Source organism: Balaenoptera borealis, assembly GCF_965194805.1.
Source record: "Balaenoptera borealis genome assembly, chromosome: 8".
Lineage (NCBI taxonomy): Eukaryota > Metazoa > Chordata > Mammalia > Artiodactyla > Balaenopteridae > Balaenoptera > Balaenoptera borealis.
The window spans coordinates 21,216,257-21,238,008 of record NC_138865.1 but is presented as its reverse complement, the minus strand read 5'-3'; the positions used below and the strand labels follow the sequence as shown (position 1 = coordinate 21,238,008).

Sequence of the window (21,752 nt, the reverse complement as noted above, 5' to 3'; positions counted from 1 at the left end):
TGACTGAAATTTCCAACTAATTTGATTTTTTATCGTCCTTTTATTTTTCTGTAAATTATTTATAAAATGACCTAAATATTAAATAAAATATTAATACAAAGAGTCTATCAGCCCAGCTGATAAAGGGTGTTGATTATTTTTCCCGGCCTACTGAGGGTTAAGGTAATGTACCTGTGTGGATCATTGCCCTCAGCCGTTGATGACTGTGCATCTCTTTTAAGCACACATGGAATATTCATGAAAATTAACCATCTGCTTGACTGTAAAACCTGCACAGATTTCAAAGGCTGAATTCTGTGACTACAGGCAGTTAAGATACAAGTCATTTACAAAAGGTAATTAGAAAAAGTCCCCTACAGTGGGGAATTTAAAATAACTTCTAAATAACTTACAGCTCAACAAAGGAATCTTAATGGAAATTAGAACATATTCAGAATTAAATTCTAACAAAATACTTTAAAAGTTGTGTAATATAGTTTAGATTGTACTTTAAGAAAGAATAAATGCTCAAGATGAATAAACTAAGAATCCAATTTTTTAAAATGACAAAAGTGACTACAGAATAAACCCAGATAGGGTAGAAGGAAAGAACTGAAGATGAACATAAACTTATGACTTGGAAAAATAAACAGTAAGTAATAGGATAATAAAGTCCAAAGTTGGTTCTTCAAAAGTCAAATAGTCAAATTTCTGACAAGATTTATCAAGGGTGAGGGAATAACTAAACAATATTCAGATTGAAAAAGGATCTCATAGGTATAAACTTCACAGAGATTAATCTGGTAAGATAATATTAAGAATAACTGATGTCAGTGAATTTGAAATTTTAAGTGGAATAGGTAAATTATTAGAAAATAAAACTTAACCAAAACTGACTTAAGAAATCGAAAACCTGACTAGTCCCGTAACAATGAAAACACGTGGTCTCCATGACTGCAGAGGAACATTCTCTCCAGACATTTCATGGAACAGATAATTCCAGTCTCACATATATTCTTTGATAAGTTAAAAAAAGAAAGACCCTTTCTCAGCTGCTTTTCTGAGGCTAGAATAACCCTGATACAACCACCATACAAGAGCAGTACAGGAGAGGAGAACAGACACATCTTCTGGTTTTAGATAGACACCTCCCCAGGACACAGGGAGCATCTGTTCCGTTTGGTGCTTTTTGGAGGTTAAGATGCAGATTGAGCCACCTGGAAATCCTGGCTTATCTTGACCTGATGTTTTGGTTGGATGGAGGAGATGAAAGCCTATGTGGAGCGGGAGCAAAAAAGACCAGGGTGCTTTGGATTGATAGTACATGTACATAAACTGGAACAATTCTGAAATGATGACTTTGTTCACTGCACAGTAATGTTCTACAAAACTGAGACATTTCATCTTTTACTACTAAGAAAAATGCAGCTTAAAGCTACCATTTCTCACCCGTTAGATGAGCAGAACTTACTAAGTGTGGCAATACCAGGCACTGGTAATGATGTGGAGCAATGCACTGCTGGTGATAACATATGGAGGTGGAATTACTTTGGAAAAACAATTTGGTATTAACTTTTAAAGATCATTTTCACTTCACATGACCCAGCACCTGCACTCCGAGGGAAAAGACTTAAAGCAGTTATCCCCCAGACTGAGGTTGGGTTCTCCTCTAGGCATTCAGGAGATACAGATTATTTAAAAGGGACCTAGTTGATAACTTGTATGTACTTTTTTGTAGAACTTTTCAGGCTGATCTGCAAGTTAAGTTACTCTTTACCATCTTCTCTTTCATAGTTGCTCTTCTTGCACTTTACAGTAGTCAATCCTGATTTTGCCTTTTTTTGCTTCCTTGACCCAGGGAGGAAGAAAGCTCTGAATTGCTATAAAAGGGGTATTTTAAAATACTAATGTTGAGAATTTCAACTAGGATCCTATTCTTACTCTGGCAGTTTCCAATTCATTGCTTTCAGCATAATTTAAGGACAGTAAAGTTTTTATGGAATTGTTAAATGCTTCTTGATTACTATGTGATTTTTCAAGAGCTGGGTCTAAAGGAGTTGAAAGAATTGGGTGACATTGCTGAAGTATTCTAGCAATAAATGATTTTCATGCATAGATATATGAAATGATAGAAGGAGGGAAGGTAGTCTTATCTGTCTCATTGAGATACATTTCCCAGAAAAGTTTACTTTTAATATCTAGTTGTTATCAGATTTGTAATATATTTATGCTTCAATCAATTTTATGCTAATAATACTTGTAATGAAAAGTCAGTCCAGAGGAAAACTTCTAAACTTAGTGCTTCATGGTTACAGGGAATTTAATAAAAATTAATTTAGTTTAAACAATATATATGTTTTGTTGCAAAGAAATATGACAGTGGTCAAAAGAAAAATTTTAAGCATAAAAGCTGATTGCATCAGAAAAAAATAGCAGCAAAGTGTTGTAGAAATACAACACTTCATAAAGTTGTTCATAAAGAAAATAAATGACGTAGTATTTCTTATCGTTAAGCAAGGATTTGTTTCTTGTTTCAGACATGAATGATGTTGAGAGTCAAGTCACTGTGGTATGTAGATTGCCCTGGATGCATTGACAGTGGTATATATCAGTTGTATTTTAAGCTGCCAGTGTTTATAGTGTACTGCAATCCTTGCAACTATTTAAATTATGAAAAATTTTAGATGTCAATATAAAACTGTTCGAGGGAGTGCATCGTTTTTCAAAATTCTTTTCAGCTGTAATGGGAACAAAAAATGTTGAAGACCACTGACTTGGAGCATTAGCTCTTGAGCATTAGCTCAAGGGGGATGGTAACACTCATTGGGGAAGATATTAGAATTTAGGGGGACATTTTTGCTTGTCACAATGACTGAGGGGCTTTACTCTCATTTGGTTATTGGGGGCCAGGGAAGCTAAGTATCCTGCAATGTACAACAAAGAATATTATCATTGTTTTCCATAACTTTTCTATTCACTGGACTAGTCCGCGACAAAGATAAATAGGTAGAAATTTACTACATAGTAATCCTAAAGCATATTCAAAAGAAGGAATTTATAAAAAAAAGTCCAAATATTTTAGGAGAGGACCATTTTAGTGGGCAATATTTAAATGAACTATATTCTCTCAGAATTGTTAAATAATATATTAACTATGCATTGTCTACTTGGGGTATTAACGTTTCTGATCACTACATATTTAGTTGAAAAGAGTTTGCGGTAGATACTGCAAAAGCAATACAAATAATTAAAAATATGTAACTTAGACCCAAATATTAAATTATCAGGAATATATGGACTACAGAGATCTTACTGAATTTTATTATACTTTCTCAGTAAGACCAGTGTGATCATACTATTTAATGTTGTAATGTGGTTCACAACTTTACTTCCCTCTGCAGTCTAGATTCACACTTTCCTGTTATTTTTACTCCCAAACATTTATCACTTTTTATCTTGGTTATTTATTATATTTATTTTTTAGTATCTTTTTGTCCCCCTTGTTTAGAGACATAGTGTAAGAGGAGAGGGTGGGAGACAGAAAGAGCAGCCCTTTTGAGGAGTTTGGCTTTAAAAAAAAAGAGGAGAGAAATTGGTGATAGCTGGAGCAGGTAATGTGTATGGAGTCAGGATTTTTTTTTTGTCATTTTTTTTCATTTGTGTTTTGGGCAGGAAAGTTGGATTTATTGGTGGGCGTGAGTAAGGAAGGGAAAGCACCACGGCTTTCATGAGTGCAGGGTCTGCCATTTGTCCAGGGGGCCCACGATTAGGGATGTATTTGACCCATAGTCATCCAGGATGATCCACTTTTCTGCCACCATGTCTTCAGATTCATCCACTTCTTGGAGATGTGGATCTTCTGGGGCCCAGAAACTTGAACTTGGCCCTGTGTGGGGCCTTAATCACTTGCTCCTTGTTCTGCAGTTTGGTGCAGATGGATGTGATGACTTGGCCAGTGTGGACCCTGGCCACTGCGTGCTGGGGCTTTCCAAAGGCACCCTGCATACCTGTCTGGAGCCTAGATTGGGGACAGCATGATGCCAGACATGAATGTCCACTGGTAAGGGCTGTCTCGAAGGTCCTTAAGGGCAACCCATACAAGCAACAGGCTGCATGCACTACCAGGGAAGCTGCTTTTTTTTTTTTTTTTTTTTTTTAGTGCCTTAGTTATCTGTTTTTTTTTTTAACATCTTTATTGGAGTATAATTGCTTTACAGTGGTGTGTGAGGCTGCTTTTTGCAGCCATTGCACACCAGGCCTCCACAGAGAAAAGATGCCTGATTGGCTGCAGAAGGAATTTTTTTTTTAACGTAAATTTTTAAATTGAATTATAATGTACATAGGGAAAATTGCACAAACTGTAAGTAATAAATTTCTGCAAAATGAACTCACCTGTGCAGTCACCACCCAAATTAAGAAATGAACACTGCCATTACCAGCACACCGTAATTCATCCCTTATGCTTCTTCCTATCGTTAACCATCTCTCACCCAAAAGATAGTGGCGGTTTTTCTGATTTTTATTACCAAATACTAATTTTGCCTGTTTTCAAACTTTATGTAACTGGAATTATCCAGCATGTATCTTTTAAGGTTGACTTCTTCTCAACACGTTTGTGGGATTCAGTATGTACTGTTCATCTAGGAATAGTATATTCGTATTTGTGGGAATATTTCACAGTTTATTCATTTTGCTGTTGATGAATGTTTGGGTTATTGCTGGTTTCAGCTATTCTGAATAATGCTTCTGTGAATATGCTTATACGTGTCCTTTAGTGTACATATCATGTGTTTCTGTTGGGTGTGTATACTTGGGGTGGAATTGTTTTCCAAAGTGATTTTTTTTTTACCAATTTTACTCCCAGCAGAGAACTCAAATCAGAGTTCTCATTGCTCTATACCTTCACCAACACTTTAGCACTGTACTGCTTATAAAACTATCTGTGTTTGTAATCGGTGTTTCCTTGATGATTAGTCATGTTGTATTCCTTTTCATCTCCTTTTAGCCAATGTTATATTCTCTTCTGTGAATTATCTGTATGAATCTTTTGCCTATATTTTATATTTGGGTTATTTATATTTTTCTTCCTGATTTATAGTTCTTTACATGCACAGAACAGATGTATTTAAGATACCATTTCCCACTCTTTTACTTGTATATTCACTCGCTTAGTGATGTCCTTTAATGAACAGAAGTTTTTAATTTTAAAGAACTCTAGTGTTTTCCTTTTAAAGGTGTTGGAAAAACCTTTTAAAAATCTTTGTCTATACCAAAATCTTGAAGATATCTGGATATTTTCATTTAGAAGTTATTTGTTTTACCTTTCAAATTTAGGCTGTAATGCACCATTAACTGATTTGTTTGTGTATATGATACGAAGGGTCAAGAATTGTTTTTCCCCATATGAACCTTCAGTGGTCCCAGCCCCATTTATTGGAATGTTCCAGCAGTGCCATCTTTGTCATAAATCAAGCAGGTCTTTTCTGGACTTGCTATTCTGTTCCATTGCTCTGTTTCTCTATCTTTGAGCCAGTGTCACGTTTTCTTAATTACTGTAGTTTTATAATACATCTTATTTTAATATAAATTCTCCAGCTTTTTCTTCTTCAAGATTATCTTGACTATTATTGGGCCTTTGCATATCCACTTTGTCAATTTCTAAAAAAGCATTGGGATTTTGATTGGAACCACATCGAATCTATTAATTTGGAGAGAATTTACATCTTTTAGTATGGAATCGTCTAACATGAAATGATATATTCCTCCATTTATTTAGGACTTCTTTAATTTAGATTTTGTAGGTTTTTGTGTCAAGATTTTATACAACTTTTATTAGATTTATTCCTTGGCTCTTTGATTTTTGAATGTTAATATAAATGGTATCTTTTTAAAACTTCACAAATTTCTTTTGCTAGTACATAGAAAGTTGATTTTTTTATATTGAACCTATATCCAGCAACCTTACTAAATTCACTTATTTTTATGATTTGTAAATTCTTTTGGATATTCTTCATGTATAATTAAGTCATCTGCTAATGATGGAAGTTTTATTTTTTTCTTTCTGTTCCTTGTAATTAAAAAAATTTTCTTATTACACAAACTAGTACATCTGTTCCCATCTGTAGAAGTGATAAAGAATACTTGTCTCATTCTTGATCTCTGAGAGGAAGTAATTGACCATTAAAGGTGGTGTTAGCTATAGGTATTTTGTAATTACTCTTTATAAAATCAAAAAGATTCTTTTCTTCGCTATGAATTTTTAATTAATAATGAGTGTTAATTAGAGAGGACACCAAAAGTACAAGTAATAAAAGAGAAAAATTGATAAATTGGACTTCATTAAAATTAAACTTCAAAAAACCATCAAGAATCATCAAAAGATCAGCCACAGATAGGGAGAAAATATTGTGAATCGTATTTCTGAAAAAGGACTTGTATCCAAGATATAACTCTTACAACCCAGTAAGAATAAAATAAATTATCCATCAAAAAAATGAGCAAAAGATTTGAATAGACATTTCACTCAAGAAACAGTATGAATGGCTAATAAGCACCTTGAAAAGATGCTAACCTCATTAGTCATTAGGGAAATGCAAATTTAAAACCATAATAAATACCACTTCATGTCCACTAAAATGGCTATGATAAAAGGGCAGACTAGTGTTGGTGACCTTGTAGGACAACAGAGACCCTTAGGCATTGCTGATAGGAATGTAAAGTGGTGCAGCCACTATGGAAAACAGTGGCAGGTTTTTTTTCTTCTTTCCTTTTTTAAGTTAAATAGAAATTTACAATATAGCCCAGCAATTCCACTCTATCCAAGACAAGTGAAAAAATTTCTTTACACAAAGACTTGTATGCAGACGTTCATGGTAGTATTTTTCATAATAGCCAAAAAAGTAGAAACAACCCAAATGTCCATCAGCCAATGAATGGATAAACAAAATGTCTGTCCCTACAATGAAATACTATTTGGTAATAAAAAGATAAAAAGTACTGATGCATCTTTATATCATGGATGAACCTGAAAAACACTACGCTATGTGAAAGAAAGAAACAGAAGACCATATATTATATGAGTTTATTTATATGAAATGTTCAGAAAAGGCAAAATTATAGGAAAATATCAGTAGATTAGTTTGGGGCTAGAGGTGAGAACAGGGAGTGACTGCATATGGGTGTTAGGGATCTTTTTTGTGATAATGGAAATGTTCTAAAACTGGGTTGTGGTGATGGTTGTACAACTCTGTAAATTTACTTTAAAAATATTGAATTGTGTATTTTAAATGACTGAATTTTATTTTATGTAAATTATACCTCAGTGAAGATGTTAAAGAATGAGTGTTGAATTTTATCAACTACTTTTCTGCAACCTACTGAAAATTTATATGATTTTCACCTTTCTCAATTACGTAAATTAAAAATTTCATAAATTAAAAAATTTAATGTTAAAAATTTAAGTCCAGTCGTAAATCTTGGACTGAGTATAAATTGGTCTTGATATATTTTATTTATGTTACTACTAAGTATGATACACTGATACTTTGTTTAGGATTTTTTGAGACTTTATTTATGAGAAAAATTGACCTGTCATGTTTTTTTCTTACAATGTTCTTTTCAAATTTTTGTTTTGCTGTTCTCCATGTAAGCATTTTTAAGATTGATGGTAAATGTTTTTCATTATATGTTTGGAAGAATTTACTATTGGAGCCATATGGGCATGCAGTTTTCTTTGTAGGAAAGTTTTTAATTACATATTCAATTTCTTTAATGTGTATTTGTGTTTTCAGATTTTCTATTTCTTTGTCAGTTTTAATAAGTTGTGTTTTCCTAGGAATTTGTTCATTTCCTGTCGTTTTTCAAATCCATTGGGCCAAAATTTTTAATAATATTGTTTTATTGTCTGTAAAATCCTTAGTATTACCCTCCTTTTCATTCTCGATTGGGACTTGTGCCTTCTCTGATTATCTATGATGAGTCTTGCTAAAAGGTCTATCATTTATTTTAGTTTTTTTTCAAAGAACCAACTATTTTGATTTTTCTCTCGCACATTTGTTTTCTATTTAAAAGTTTTTTTTGCTCCAGTTTCTACTTTGGGATTAATTTTTTCCTATTTTTTACTTCTTGATAGGAATATTTGAAAGGATATTTGAGTGCTTGCTTTATCAGTTACTGTGAAAGGTCTGCTAAAATCCACTATGGTTGTAGACCTGGCAGTTTTTCATTTTAGTTCTGTTAGTTTTTGCTTTATGTATTTTGGGGCTGTCTTTTTTATGTATGCCAATTTAGAATTCTTATGGCTTTTTTAATGGATCATCATATTTATTATTATAAAATAACCCTCTAGCTTGAGTGATGTTTCTTGTCTTACTTCTTTTTTGTCAGAGATGAAGATAACTTTACAAGTTTTCTTTTGCTTAGTGTTTGCAAGTTTTTTACCCTTTTACTTTAACCAGTCTGTGCCCTTATATTTTAAGACATATCACTTGTAAGGAGTATAAAATAAGATTTTAAACTCTACTCTCATAATCTGCTTGAAGAATTCCCTGTAGTGTTTCTTTTCGCGTGGGTCTGCCGGGGACAAATTGTTGTTTGTGGATGTGTGTGTCTGTGAGTGGGTGTGTAAAATGTCTTTATTTCACCATCATTTTGAAGGATAGGTTTGATTTGTTTGGAATTCTAGATTGGCAGTTATTTTCTTTCTTCACTTTAAAGATACTCATTTTCTGTCTCATACCATTGTGTGGATAAAGCTGCATTCCATAACGAGACACATCTTCTACACTTCTCTGCTGGGACTAGTGTGCAGTTAATGGGCCACACGTGTTAAGAGCAAACCTTGATTCCCTTTAGGTCCTGGCATGGCTTCCAACAGCCTAGTCTCTTTAACCTGAGTGTGGTTTTCAAAGCCTGCTGTGTGGTCACAGGGGCAGAATGTTGGTAAAGACCCCCCATCGGAGCTCTAGTTAGTGTGTTAGAGGGTACCCTAATGGTGCCCTGAGGCCGGAGGATGTGATGGATCCCATGATGCAGTTACAGGGGCTCCTTCAGGACCACCTCATCCAGCGTCCCTATCTGTCCCATCAGCTTTCACTTCTTCATTGCTTTGGCTCCTCTTTCGTCTATTCCCTTCCCCCATACCACACTACATTTAGCTACTTTTATTAACCAATATGTATTAGCTAACATGCACTAGGCAACATTTTATATTCTCAATTTAAAATTATATTCTTAATGTTAAATGACAGTGAGTTGAACCATTATTTCTTTAACAAATACATCCTACTAGTTTAGAATTCTTTTGACACTACTAACATTTTTCTTCCATGCTAAATTTTAATTCTTCATGGAAAAAATTAATTATGAAGACATATATCAGACATCCAAAAATCATGACTACCTACCATATTGAGTACCCACCACTTAAGCAACACAGTATTACAAATAAGATTGAAGTTCTTTGTGTCTATTGCCAATCACATCTCTCTCCCTCCCCCACAGAGGTCACCACCAATTGAATTTGGAATTTATCATTTCCATGTATGTTTTATATCCCTACATAGCATTCTTCTTTTAAAAACTTATTTAAATGGTTATTATCCTGTGTATCTTTCAGTAATTATATATAATGATAAATATTTATTGTATTTATTTATATAATTATAAATCCTTCAACATCATTAGATTTATCCATATTTATACTCTAATTCCTTCATTTTCATGCTGCGCATATAACATTTTGTTGTATAAATATGTCCCAGTTTTATTATTAATCCTTTTGGTGGATTTAGGTTTTTTCCATTTTTTTTGCTATTTTTATACATGTTGCATTGAATGTTGTATGTATTTCCTTGGGCATATATTTGAGAGATTTTCTAGGGTATGTATACCTAAGAACTGATGGGTTGTAGGATATGTGTTTTGTCAACTGCAGTTCTCACTTCCACAGGAAGTATATGGGCTCAGCATCAGCTGCTACTTGATGTTACGTCTAGTCATGATCAATTTATAATGGGCTAATAAGAGAATAAGTAGCTGAGTATATACCATCTATGCTGTAATTTTACTTTGTTTTTTATTTGTTTGTTTATTTTAATGGGGACCTACCTTTTCTCAGTGAGTTTAATTTTATTAAAAAGAATGTCTTTGTTGAGCCACAGAGTAAACAATCCCTTAAGGAATTCCTTATGTTTATTTTTATCTGTTCCAAAGTTATGATTCTGTGATAAACTCGTAATTATGAAATTGTCAATTTGCATATACTTTCAAGCCAGTGATTCTCAAATGTGATCTGCAGTCACCAAGGTGGGCATCCATGAAGTCACAATGATTTTCATAGCAGGAAGGTGTGATTTGCCCTTTTCACTGGGTTGGCATTTGCACTGATGGGACAGAAGCAGTGGTGGATAGAACTGCCAGCATCTTTTCAAGAACCAAGAAAGTGGCATCAGTCTGTAATCATTTATGTTAACAGGAATGGGTTTATTTGTATTATTCAATGAATAAATAAATATTTTAAAAATTTTGTTGTTTCATTTTCTAATAGAATAACTATTGGTAGATATATATAATCTTAACAATGCCTCCTTCTCTAAGAGTATAAAGGGGTTCTGAGACCATGAAGTTTGAGAAGCATTACTTTAAGCACATGGTAGATACATGAACAAACAAATATTTTATTCAATCTGGTGCTGGTCTTTGGGAAGGAAAACTTAGATACTGTAATTCCTTTGATAGATAAATCTAGTCTGTCTTCAAGTTATATATGAATCTTAAGTAAATGTTCAGTTTGTTGCCTTAAAATTTTGTTTATAACTAGTTTATATTTGTAAATAAAATACTTTGCAGGTGCTGACCTTAAGGAAAGAGTCAAAATGAATTCCAGTGAAGTTGGTCCTTTTGTCTCCAAAATAAGAGCAGTGATTAATGAAATCGGTAAGCACAATTAAATTCTCCTTTTAGCATGCTGAAGGTGACCTTAAATGTCATATTTTAAAAGTTGCACACTGTCTTTATGTATAAGCTTTGGCTAAAATATTTATATAGTTAGATAATCATGACCTATAGCTGGTTGTAAAACAGCATGTAATATATTTAATTTGAAAAGTTGTGAAAAATTTTCTTATAATTAAAGATGCCTCCTATTTATGATGACATGGCATATAGAGTTAATTATTAGAAAACAAAGAATAATTTGGCATAAGCCTTTGACATAAGTATTTATATTTCTTAAATAATTGCATACACAGACATATCTATAGATAGGGAATTTTTTTGTTTTTTACATAAATGGGATACTATCTCCTTAGAATTATAAATTTCTGTGTAATGTTTATATTTCAGTCCATATCAATTTATTATTAATACTTTTTAATACATTACTACATAGTAATCCATAGCATAGCCTTATCCAAAATTTTAAATTATTTCTTCATTAATGAACGCTTAGGATGTTTTTGTTGTTTTGGATTTTTGTTTTTGTGGGTTTTTTTTGCTATTTTTGTTATTTATAATAAAGCAGTGATTATCTTTGTACAAAGTCTTTTAGAACATTAGTTATGTATATTTATAAGATAGATTCCTAAACATGGTATTGCAGTTCTAAGTATCATGTGTTCATTTTACATTTTAATAAATCCTACCAGATTATGTTGCAAAAAGATGGTAATAATTTATATTCCTGTCAATCACATGACAGTACCTGTTTCCTTATAGTTTTATAGCATTTAATGTTGCTATTTTTTAAGTTTGCCAGAGTTAAGGAAAAAAATAATCTTAGCATTTTAATTTTCACTTTCTCAAATGCTAGTATATCTTTTCAGGTTAGACTTGCCTTTCCCCTCCTGTAAATTGCCTTTTCACATTCTTTATCCTCTTTTCTATAGCATTATTTAATAACTATTTACCTAAAGCCAATTTTGTATTAATCTTTTGTTGTTAAATGTATTACAGGTATTGCCTCTTAATGTTCCACCCTAATTCAATTCTAGGAGCTTTAATATCTAGAGGGTACTAAGTTCCTGTCATTGTTATTTTTCTTTTTTCCTTGAAGATTTTCTTTGCTAATTCTCACACATCAATTCTTCCAAATGAATTTAGAATTATTAATTTTGAAGTGAAGAAGAAAAATACTCTCTTGAGACTGTGATTGGAATTTCTATAAATCTTGTTTATAAAGAATTGACATTTTTATGATACTAAATCTTTCCATCCATGATATGCATGGTTCTTATTTTGGGGGGGTGGTCATTCATGTTTTAATGTTCATCAAGAAAGTTTTCTTCACATTGGCTTTGTCTTGTATCTTTTTTCCCCCTCCGATTTATCCCTAGCTATTTTATAACATTTATTCCTTTGAATGGGATCTTTTCCCCGTATTTCTGTTGAAGTCTGGTTATTGTTGTAGGTCTGTAGGAAATGTGGTAAATTTTATGTGCTTGTACTTGTATAAGTGATTGTTTTCTCTCAATTAATTTTCTTGTGTTTTCCAGAAAGCAAAAAAAGTTCATTACACATAAAAAATGCAATTTTTATCTCTTCTTTTTCCAACATTTTAATCTTAACATATTTTTCATATATTCTCACATTGGCTAAGGTTCTTGGTACAATATTCAGTTGTTGAAGAGATCATGTTCATCCTTTATTTGAGTTTAATGAATGCTTTTAATATTTTGCCAGTAAATATCAAGTTCAGGGAGTTTTCTTCTATTTCAACTTGTTTAGGAGTTTGTTATTCTTTTCTAATCGAGAATAAGGGTTAAAGTTTGTCAACTGCCTTTTTGTTATGTGTCAGGATGGTATATATTAAAATTTGTCTCAGATTTTATTATACTGAATTGTATTAATAGACTTACTGATGCTGCACTGGCCTTGTATTACTAGAATAAACACTACCTGGTCATTGTGGTTCGTGGTTATGGTGGTTTTTAATGTATACTGCTGGATTTAATTTTATATATTTTGATATAAACATAAATGAGATGGGAATCTTCTAATTTTGTTTTTTGTGTTACCCTTTCTGGTTTGGTATCATGTTTATACAACCTTCATAGAATGAAGTTTTTCATCTTTTTCTGTACTATACAGGGAAATCATCTGTTATCTGAAAGATTAGAATTTGACCATGTGGCATCTTTTGGGGTCTTGTGTGGTTTTGTTATTGTTGTTTCCTTTTTTTTTTTAGAGCTAAGTTTTTAAAAAATATATGTGTTTTGATTTCTAGAATGTTTCTTGTCACCTTCATAACTTTTGTTTATCCTCTGCCAATGTTATTGAAGGCTCTCCTCTGCTTCTCTCTCCAGCTTCAACCACATGGTAAGATAGATGTCTTCTGAGGCTGAGCATGGATTTGGTTTCCATGTTGGTCAGAGAACTTGATCTTGGAAGTAAAAGTTGATGCTGTCTGTAACTCTCTATATATGCTGGGATGAATGGCTAAGACTGGTTCAGTTAAACATTACATTGATGTTTGTTCCCAGCCTCTTTCTATTTCATTGAATCTGAAATTGGAATTTTTCTGATGCTTTTTAAATGAAGAACTACTTTTTTTGTAGTGGATTTTTCTTTTCAGTGGTTGAAGCTGTACTATTTCTGTTCTGGATCCTGATCCAGTACTCTTTTTCCTCTTCCATGAGTTCTCCAATATTAGGTAATGATACTTTTCACTACAGCATTACAATGGACATAAAATTTTTAAGATGTCTTTGGTGGTGACTTAGTGAGATTTTGAAGGGCAGGTAAAAACTGTCGTGACCAAATCTGTTTGTTTAGTACATTAAACCAGGGGCTAGGAAACTTTTTCTTAAAGGGACAGATAGTTATTTTAGGCTTTGCAGGGCTATTATGGTCTCTGTTGCAGTAACTCAACTTTTCTTTTTTTTTAAAGAGTTTATTTTTCAGGAGCAGTTTTAGGTTCACATCAAAATTGAGGGGTGGGTAAAGAGATTTCTCATATATCCCCTGCCACCACAATATGCATAGTCTCCCCCCCCCCCCGCCATTATTAATATCTCATACCAGAGTGGCACATTGGTTACAATTGATGAACGTATGTTGACACATTATAATTACCCAAGTCCATAGTTTATGTTAGGGTTCACTCTTGGTGTTTTACATTCCATGGGTTTGAACAAATGTAAAATGACATGTACCCATCATTATAGTGTTTTGCAGAGTGTTTTCACTGCCCTAAAAATCCTCTGTGCTTGGCCTATCCATCCCTTCTGCCCTCTCTGGCAACCATGTTTTACTGTCTCCATATTTTTCCATCATATAGCTGGAATCATGTAATATGTAGCTTTTTCAGATTGGCTTCTTTCACTTAGTAAGCTGCATTAAAGTTTTCTCTATGTCGTTTTATGCCTTGATAGCTCATTTCTTTTTATTGCTGAAAAATATTCCACTGTATAGATGTATCACAGTTTCTCCATATACCTACTGAAGGACACCTTGGTTACTTCCAGGTGTTGGCGACTATGAATAAAGCTGCTGTATACATCTGTGTGCAGATTTTTGAGTGGATGTGTTTTCAACTCCTTTGGGTAACCAAGGAGCATGATTGCTGGATCATGTGGTAAGAGTCTGTTTAGTTTTATAGGAATTTGCCAAACTGTCTTCCTAAGTGGCTGTACCATTTTGCCTTCCTACTGGCAGTAAATGAGTTTCTGTTGCTCTACATCCTTGCCAGCATTTGGTGCTGTCAGTGTTCCAGATTTTGGCTATTCTAATAGGTGTGTAGTGGTAGATCTTAGTTGATTTAATTTGCATTTCTGTGATGACATATGATGTGGAGTGTCTTTTCATAGGCTTATTTACCATCTGTATATATTCTTTGGTGAGGTGTTTATTAAGGTCTTTGGCTCAGTTTTTAATTGGATTGTTTTCTTATTGTTGAGTTTTAAGAGTTCTTTGTATATTTTAGATAATATTCCTTTATCAGATGTGTCTTTTGCAAATACTTTGTCCTAATCTGTTGCTTGTCTTCTCATTCTCTTGACGTTATCTTTCGTAGTGCAGAAGTTTTTTATTTTAATAGGGTCATACATCCATTATTTCTTTCATAGATTGTGCCTTTGGTGCTGTATTTAAAGAGTCATTGTCATACCCAAGGTTTCTAGGTTTTCTCCTACGTTATCTTGTAGGGGTTTGATGGTTTTGTGCTTTACAGTTAGATCTGTGATCCATTTTAAGTTAATTATTGTGGGGTGTAGGTCTGTGACTAGATTCATGTTTTTGCCTCTGGATGTCCAGTTGTTTCAGCACTGTTTGTTGAAAAGACTGTCAGTGTTCCATTATATTACCTTTATTCCTTTGTCAAAGATCAGTTGACTGTATTTATGGGATCTGTTTCTGGGCTCTGTGTTCTGTTCCTTTATTTATCTGTCTATTCTTTTGCCAGTAACCGCACTGTCTTCAATTACTGTAACTTTATAGTGACTCTTGACATTGGTTGCTGTCAGTCCTCCAATTTTGTTCTTTTTCAATATTATGTTGGTTATTCTGGCTCTTTTGCCTCTCCATATAAATTTTAGAATCAGTTTGTGAATATCCACAAAATAACTTGCTGTGCTTTTGATTGAGAATTGCATTGCATAGATTAAATTGGGAAGCATCTACATCTTGACAATATCGAGTTTTCCTATCCATGAACACAGAATATCTTCTCTCTATTTAGTTCTTCCTTGATTTCAAGCATTAGTTTAATTTCCTCATATAGATCTTGTACATATTTTGTTAGATTTATATCTTAAGTATTTCATTATTTGGGGTCTTAGTGTAAGTGATATTGTGTCTTTAATTTCAAATTCCACTTGTTTGTTGTTGGTATATAAAAGAATGATTGACTTTTGTATATTTACCCTGTGTCCTGCAACCTTGGTATAATTGCTTATTTGTTCCAGGAATGTTTTTGTTAATTCTTTCAGGTTTCTGCACATCATGCATGAAAATATCTTTTGCAAACAAAGCCAGTTTAATGTCTTCCTTCCCAGTCTGTATTACCTTTTATTTCCTTTTCTTGTCTAATTGCATTAGTAAGGACCTCTAGTATGATGTTGAAAAGGACTGGTGACAGGAGACATCCTTGTCTTGTACCAGCTACTCAACTTTGACATACAGTGCTCAAGCAGCCACAATGTGTAAACAAGTGTGTGTTTTTCTGTTACAATAAAATTTCATGCACAGTGAAATTTGAATTCCATATAATTTTTATAGTTTATGAAATAGTATTTTAAATAGATTTTTTTTCTACCTGTTTAAAGATAGAAAAACCATATTAGCTCACAGGTTGTACTGAAGCAGACACACGGCCTGATTTCTTTCCTTTCTCCCTCTCACCTGCCCTCTCTCTCTCTCTTCCTCCCTCCCTCACTGCCATCCATCTATCCATCCATCTCAGATGTCTTCTATCTTTTTTATTTTTTCTATTTTTTAGAATTAATTCTAGTCTTCCACTTTTTTAATTTATATATTTAAGAAAATCTACTGACTTTCAGTTCTAATTTGGATACATTGCTTCACGCTTGGCTCAGGGCTTTTCATTGGTTTTTGCTTTTCAGAGATTAAAGGTTTTAAGGCCTATGTATCCTTTGATAGGGTTCCTAAGATATTCTTCATGGAAACGGAGCATAAAGCTTACAGATGAGTTGGAGGGTGAAGGGAGTAGTAAGAACAACAAAACAAAACAAAAACCAAAAGAAAGTTCATCAGATCCATAAAAAATATAAAAAGAAGCATAACCTTAGGACAAATTAAATAGTAAGATGTTGAAATAAGTAATTACCATTAATGTCAGTTGATTAAACTTGCTGTTGAAAGACATAGATGTTTAGATCTGATTAAAAAACATAAATAGGCTGTGTATTGTTAACAATAGCCACATCTGGTATAGTTCTTTTTATACCAGGAGATGACTAACCAAAGGAAAGAGATATGTAGATACATACTTTGTGACAAAAAGGATTATTAGTAATATAGTCACTGCATATGATAAAAGTTTAAATTTTTTAGGAGATGTCATACTGAACTTGTATGCACCTGAAAACAAAGATCTCAAAATGTACAAATAAAGCTATACTGGATGTATATAGGAGAAATTGTCAAATCCTCCATCATTGTGGATAATTTCAACCCATCTCTCCCAACTTATCAATGAGGTCAAAAGACAAAGCTTAAAAATAAAGATTTGAACAACCTGAGTATCAAGTTTGGTTTAATATACTCTTAACCCCAAATTAGAGCGTATGTATGCTTCTCATGAACATGTGAAACGTTTATAAAAAGGTATCATGTGCTGGACCCTAAAATCTTCATTAAATTTCATAATGCAGTCTACAGCAACATGGATGGACCTAGGTATTATCAAACTAAGTGAAGTAAGTCAGAAAGAGAAAGACAAATATCATATGATATCACTTATATGTGGAATCTAAAATATGATACAAATGAACTTACTTACAAAACAGACTCACAGACATGCAAGAGAAACTTACGGTTACCAAAGGGGAAGGGAGTGGGAGGTATAAATTAGGAGGTTGGGATTAGCAGATACAAACTGTTGTTTGTAAAATAGATAAACAACAAGGCCCTACTGTATAGCACAGGGAGCTTTATTCAATACCCTGTAATAAACCATAATGGATAAGAATATGAAAAAGAATATATATATATATTTACAATGTTGTGTTAGTTTCTGGTGTACAGCCATCCTACACTGGGAAGACAGGTCCCCAGAATGTTTGGCTTTGAAGGCTAGCAGTGCTTACTTTTGGGAGAGCCAGAGGGCTGTGGGAAATAGACTCCACTCTTAAAGGATACACACACAATCTTGCATCCTCCAGGACCTAAGGCAGAAGCAGTAGTTTGAGAAGAGTGTGATTCAGACGCAACTGCTGATCTTGGAGAGCCTCCTGGAGAGGCAGGAGGCAACTGCAGCTCACTCTGGGGACATAGACGCTGGTGGTAGAGATTTCTGGGAACTCATTCTACCATTAGGACACTGATGCTGGCAAGCACCATTTTGGAATTCTCCCTTTGGCTTATTAGCTCCAGGACCTGGCCCCACCCACCAGCCTTTCACAGCCAGTACTGGGATGCCTCAGGCAAAGCAACTAGCTGGGCTGGACACAGCCACACCCACCAGCATGCCAGCTGCCTTAAGACTCCCTGAGACCACAGCCATCCTGGGAGCCGGCCCTGTCCACCAGAGGGCCCAGGACCAAGCGCTGCACAGTAGTAAGCCGGCACTAGTCCCCCCACCTGAGGGCCCTGCAGCTAGAGACCCTAGGACTTGGCTGTACACACCAGTTGGCCAGCACTAACCCTAGACCAACATCACCAGCCAGTGGGCAGGCACCAGCCCCAGGTCACCTTGGGCCCCAGCCCTGCCCACCAGCAGGTTGATACACCAACTCCAGGACCTCCAGGACCCTGCAGCCAGAGACTCTGGGACCTGGCTTTGCCCACCAGTGGGCTGGCACTAGCCCCAGACTGACTTCACCAACTCGTTTGCAGGACCTGCCCTGGTGCACCTCACACCCCATCCTGCCCTAGGCCCTGGTACTGGTCCTGCCCACCAGCAAGCCAACACCAGCTCCAAGACACCTTGGACCCCTCAGGAGGCCTCCCTAGGATCCAGCCCCACTCACGAACAGGATGACATCATCTTTGGGACACCCTGGACCCTGTAGCCAGGTGTGTCAAGAACTGGCGCCACCCACCAGCAGATCAACATTAGATCCAGGGACCCAGGCCCTGTAACCACACCGAAACCTGGCTCTGCCCACCAGTGAGCCAACACTAGCCTCGGGACCCCTTGGGGATCCACAGCCAGCTGCCTTGTGACCCAGCCCTACCCAGCAGCAGCCGACAGCCTCTACATAAGGCAGGACCTGGCAACCAACAGAACTGGGGGTCAGCCACGCCTGCCAGACCATTCATAGTGGTCAGCTTGCTATAACAGAAGGGCCCATGCAGTCTCCATAAGGGGCACTCCTAGAGCATACAGCTCTGGTGACCAGATAGGAGTGTGCTGCTGGAACAGATAGGCCATTTCCTACTAAAGGGCAGTTCTCCAAGGTCGGGAAATGTAACCAAACTACCAAATATTGATACATAGCAAAGAAATCAGGAGAAGATTGGATGAACAGAGTGAAAAGGTAGAAGTTTTTAACAAAGAGTTATAAAATATAAAATGACTAAACAGAGGTTAAGAATGCAATAACTGAAAGAAGAAATACACTAGAAGGAATCAGCAGTAGATTAGATGATACAGAGGAACAAATTAGCTAGAAGATGGAGTAGTGGAAATCAGTGAAGCTGAAGAAAAAGAAAAAAAGAAATGAGGACAGTTTAAGAGACTTTTAGGACAGCATCAAGCATACTAACATTTGCATTATAGGGGTCCCAGAAGGAGAAGAGAGAAAGGGGAAGAGAACGTATTTGAAGACATAATAGCTGAAAACCTCCCTAACCTGGGAAAGGAAACAGACATCCCCAGGCCCAGGAAGCACAGAGAGCCCCAAACAGCATCAACCCAAAAAAGGACCACACCAAGATACAATTCATTGTATAATTAAAATAGCAAAAACTAAAGCTAAAGAGAGAATAGAGAATATTAAAAGCAGCAAGGAAGAGTAACAAGTTACCTAAAAGGGAACTTCCATAAGATTATCAGCTGACTTCAGCAGAAACCCTGCAGAGCAGAAAGTAGTGGCATGATATACTTAAAGTGATGCAACGGAAAAACCTACAACCTAAAATACTCTACCCACAAGGCTTTCATTCAGATTTGATGTAGAGGTCAAAACTTTTACAGACAAGAAAAGCTTTTAGCACTACCAAACCAACTTCACAAGAAACGTTAAAGAGATTTCTCTAAGCGAAAAAGAAAAGGCCATTTTTTTTTTTAACATCTTTATTGGAGTATAATTGCTTACAAGGGTGTGTTAGTTTCTGCTGTATAACAAAGTGAATCAGCTATACGTATACATATATCCCCATATCTCCTCCCTCTTGCGTCTCCCTCCCACCCTCCCTATCCCACCCCTCTAGGTGGACACAAAGCACCGAGCTGATCTCCCTGTGCTATGTGGCTGTTTCCCACTAGCTATCTAGTTTTTATCATGATGGATGATGGAATAAAAACAACCATCTAGAGAAATAACAGTATATTTGAGAAGGGGAAAAATTGTAACCTGGAGTGATTTTCACTGCAAGAATAAACATTTCAGGCATGATAAAATTTTAATATGATAATGTCAACAGATAAAAGAATGTTAGAGAATTCAAGATAATTAAGTTATAAGAATGTCATCTGATCTGTATTTCAGAATTCCAAGACCCTTTGCTCAGCTCTCTCCAGCCACCGTCCAAAGGGCAGTTGTTCAACTATCTGTCAGGGTTCATCCTGAAAAGACACTGGGAAAAATGAAAACATGAGGAGAGGGTTTGGGGCAGTACTTTTTTGTTGTTTTTAGATAGATTAGTAAGGGAAAGGGGTTGCTGATTTAGCATTGTCTGGGATTCTAATAATATCCTCTCGATCCTGGAGACCACATTAGCTGGTTTTGGAATTTACCTACAAGAAAACAAATTTACTTTTCTAAAATAGACCCGACCAGCAGGCCTGTATATTCATTGATCCATGAACATTGTCACTCCAGGGAACCTCCTTAGATCCTTTTTAAATTTCCATATATGACTCACTGTCTTCCTCTAAAGCCAGCTCTGACCATCCCTCCTTGAATCTTGGTCAGTTGGACGTTCTGCTTACTTGTCCAAAGGATAATAAACACACCTCAAAATAAAAAAAAAAAAAAAAAAAAAGAAAAGGTCACAACTAGAAATATGAAAATTATGAAAGAAAAAAATATCATTGGTAAAGGCAACTATATAGTAAAGGTAATAAATCAACCAAATACAAAACTAGTAGGAAAGTTAACAGATGAAAGTAGTAAAATTACCTACATCCACAATAAGTAGTAAAGGGATACATAGAACAAAAAGATGTAAAATATGATGTCAAAACAGTAAATATTGGGGTGGATGGAAATGCAGGGTTGTTAAAATGCATTTGAACTTAAGAGGTGAGCAGCTTAAAATAAATTACTTAATACATATATAATGGTATACATAAACCTCATGGTAACCACAAACCAAAAATTTATAATAGATACACACACACAAAACAAGAAAGGAATCCAAGTATAACACTAAAGATAATCATCAAATCACAAGGAAAGAGAGTAAAAAAAGAACAAAAAACAACTACAAAAACAACCCAAACACAATTTAAAAAATGGCAGCAATTACTTACCCATCAATAATTACTTTACATGTAAGTCAAAAGATATAGATAAACAAAATTGATAAACCTTTAGCCAGACTCATCAAGAAAAAAAAAGAGGGGCCAAATCAATAAAGCCAGAAATGAAAAAGGTGAATTTATAACTGACACCACAGAGATACAAAGGATCATAAGAGATTACTATGAACAGTTTTTCACCAATAAAATGGACAACCTAGAAGAAATGGAAAAATTTCTATAAATGTACAATCTCCCAACATTGAACCAGGAAGAAATAGAAAATATCAACAGACTAGTTACCAGTAATGATATTGAATCCATAATAAAAAAAACTCCTAACAAACTATAGTCCAGGACTAGACAACTTCACAGGTGAATTCTACCAAACATTTAGAAAAGCACTAGCACCTACTCTTTGTGAAAAATTCCAAATTATTTGCAAAGGAAGGAATGCTTCTGAACTCATTCT

At 34.9% G+C, this 21,752-nt stretch overlaps 2 protein-coding genes across 8 annotated transcripts in view; one reads left to right on the top strand and one right to left on the bottom strand.

Annotated features, from left to right (window-relative positions):
* Positions 1-21,752, bottom strand: part of NUP62CL (nucleoporin 62 C-terminal like) — an 888,162-nt gene that overhangs the window by 65,575 nt on the left and 800,835 nt on the right. The gene's annotated exons all lie outside the window — the stretch shown is intronic.
* AUH (AU RNA binding methylglutaconyl-CoA hydratase) overlaps positions 1-21,752 on the top strand; it is a 162,532-nt gene that overhangs the window by 44,885 nt on the left and 95,895 nt on the right. For 6 of the 7 annotated variants that reach the window (XM_082402987.1, XM_082402988.1, XM_082402986.1 and 3 more), the window contains one exon: positions 10,828-10,914. The exons of the other annotated variant lie outside the window; for it this stretch is intronic. In XM_082402987.1, the coding sequence (XP_082259113.1) occupies positions 10,828-10,914 (87 nt within the window). The remainder of the gene's footprint in view (positions 1-10,827; positions 10,915-21,752) is intronic. 7 annotated transcript variants of the gene reach the window in all.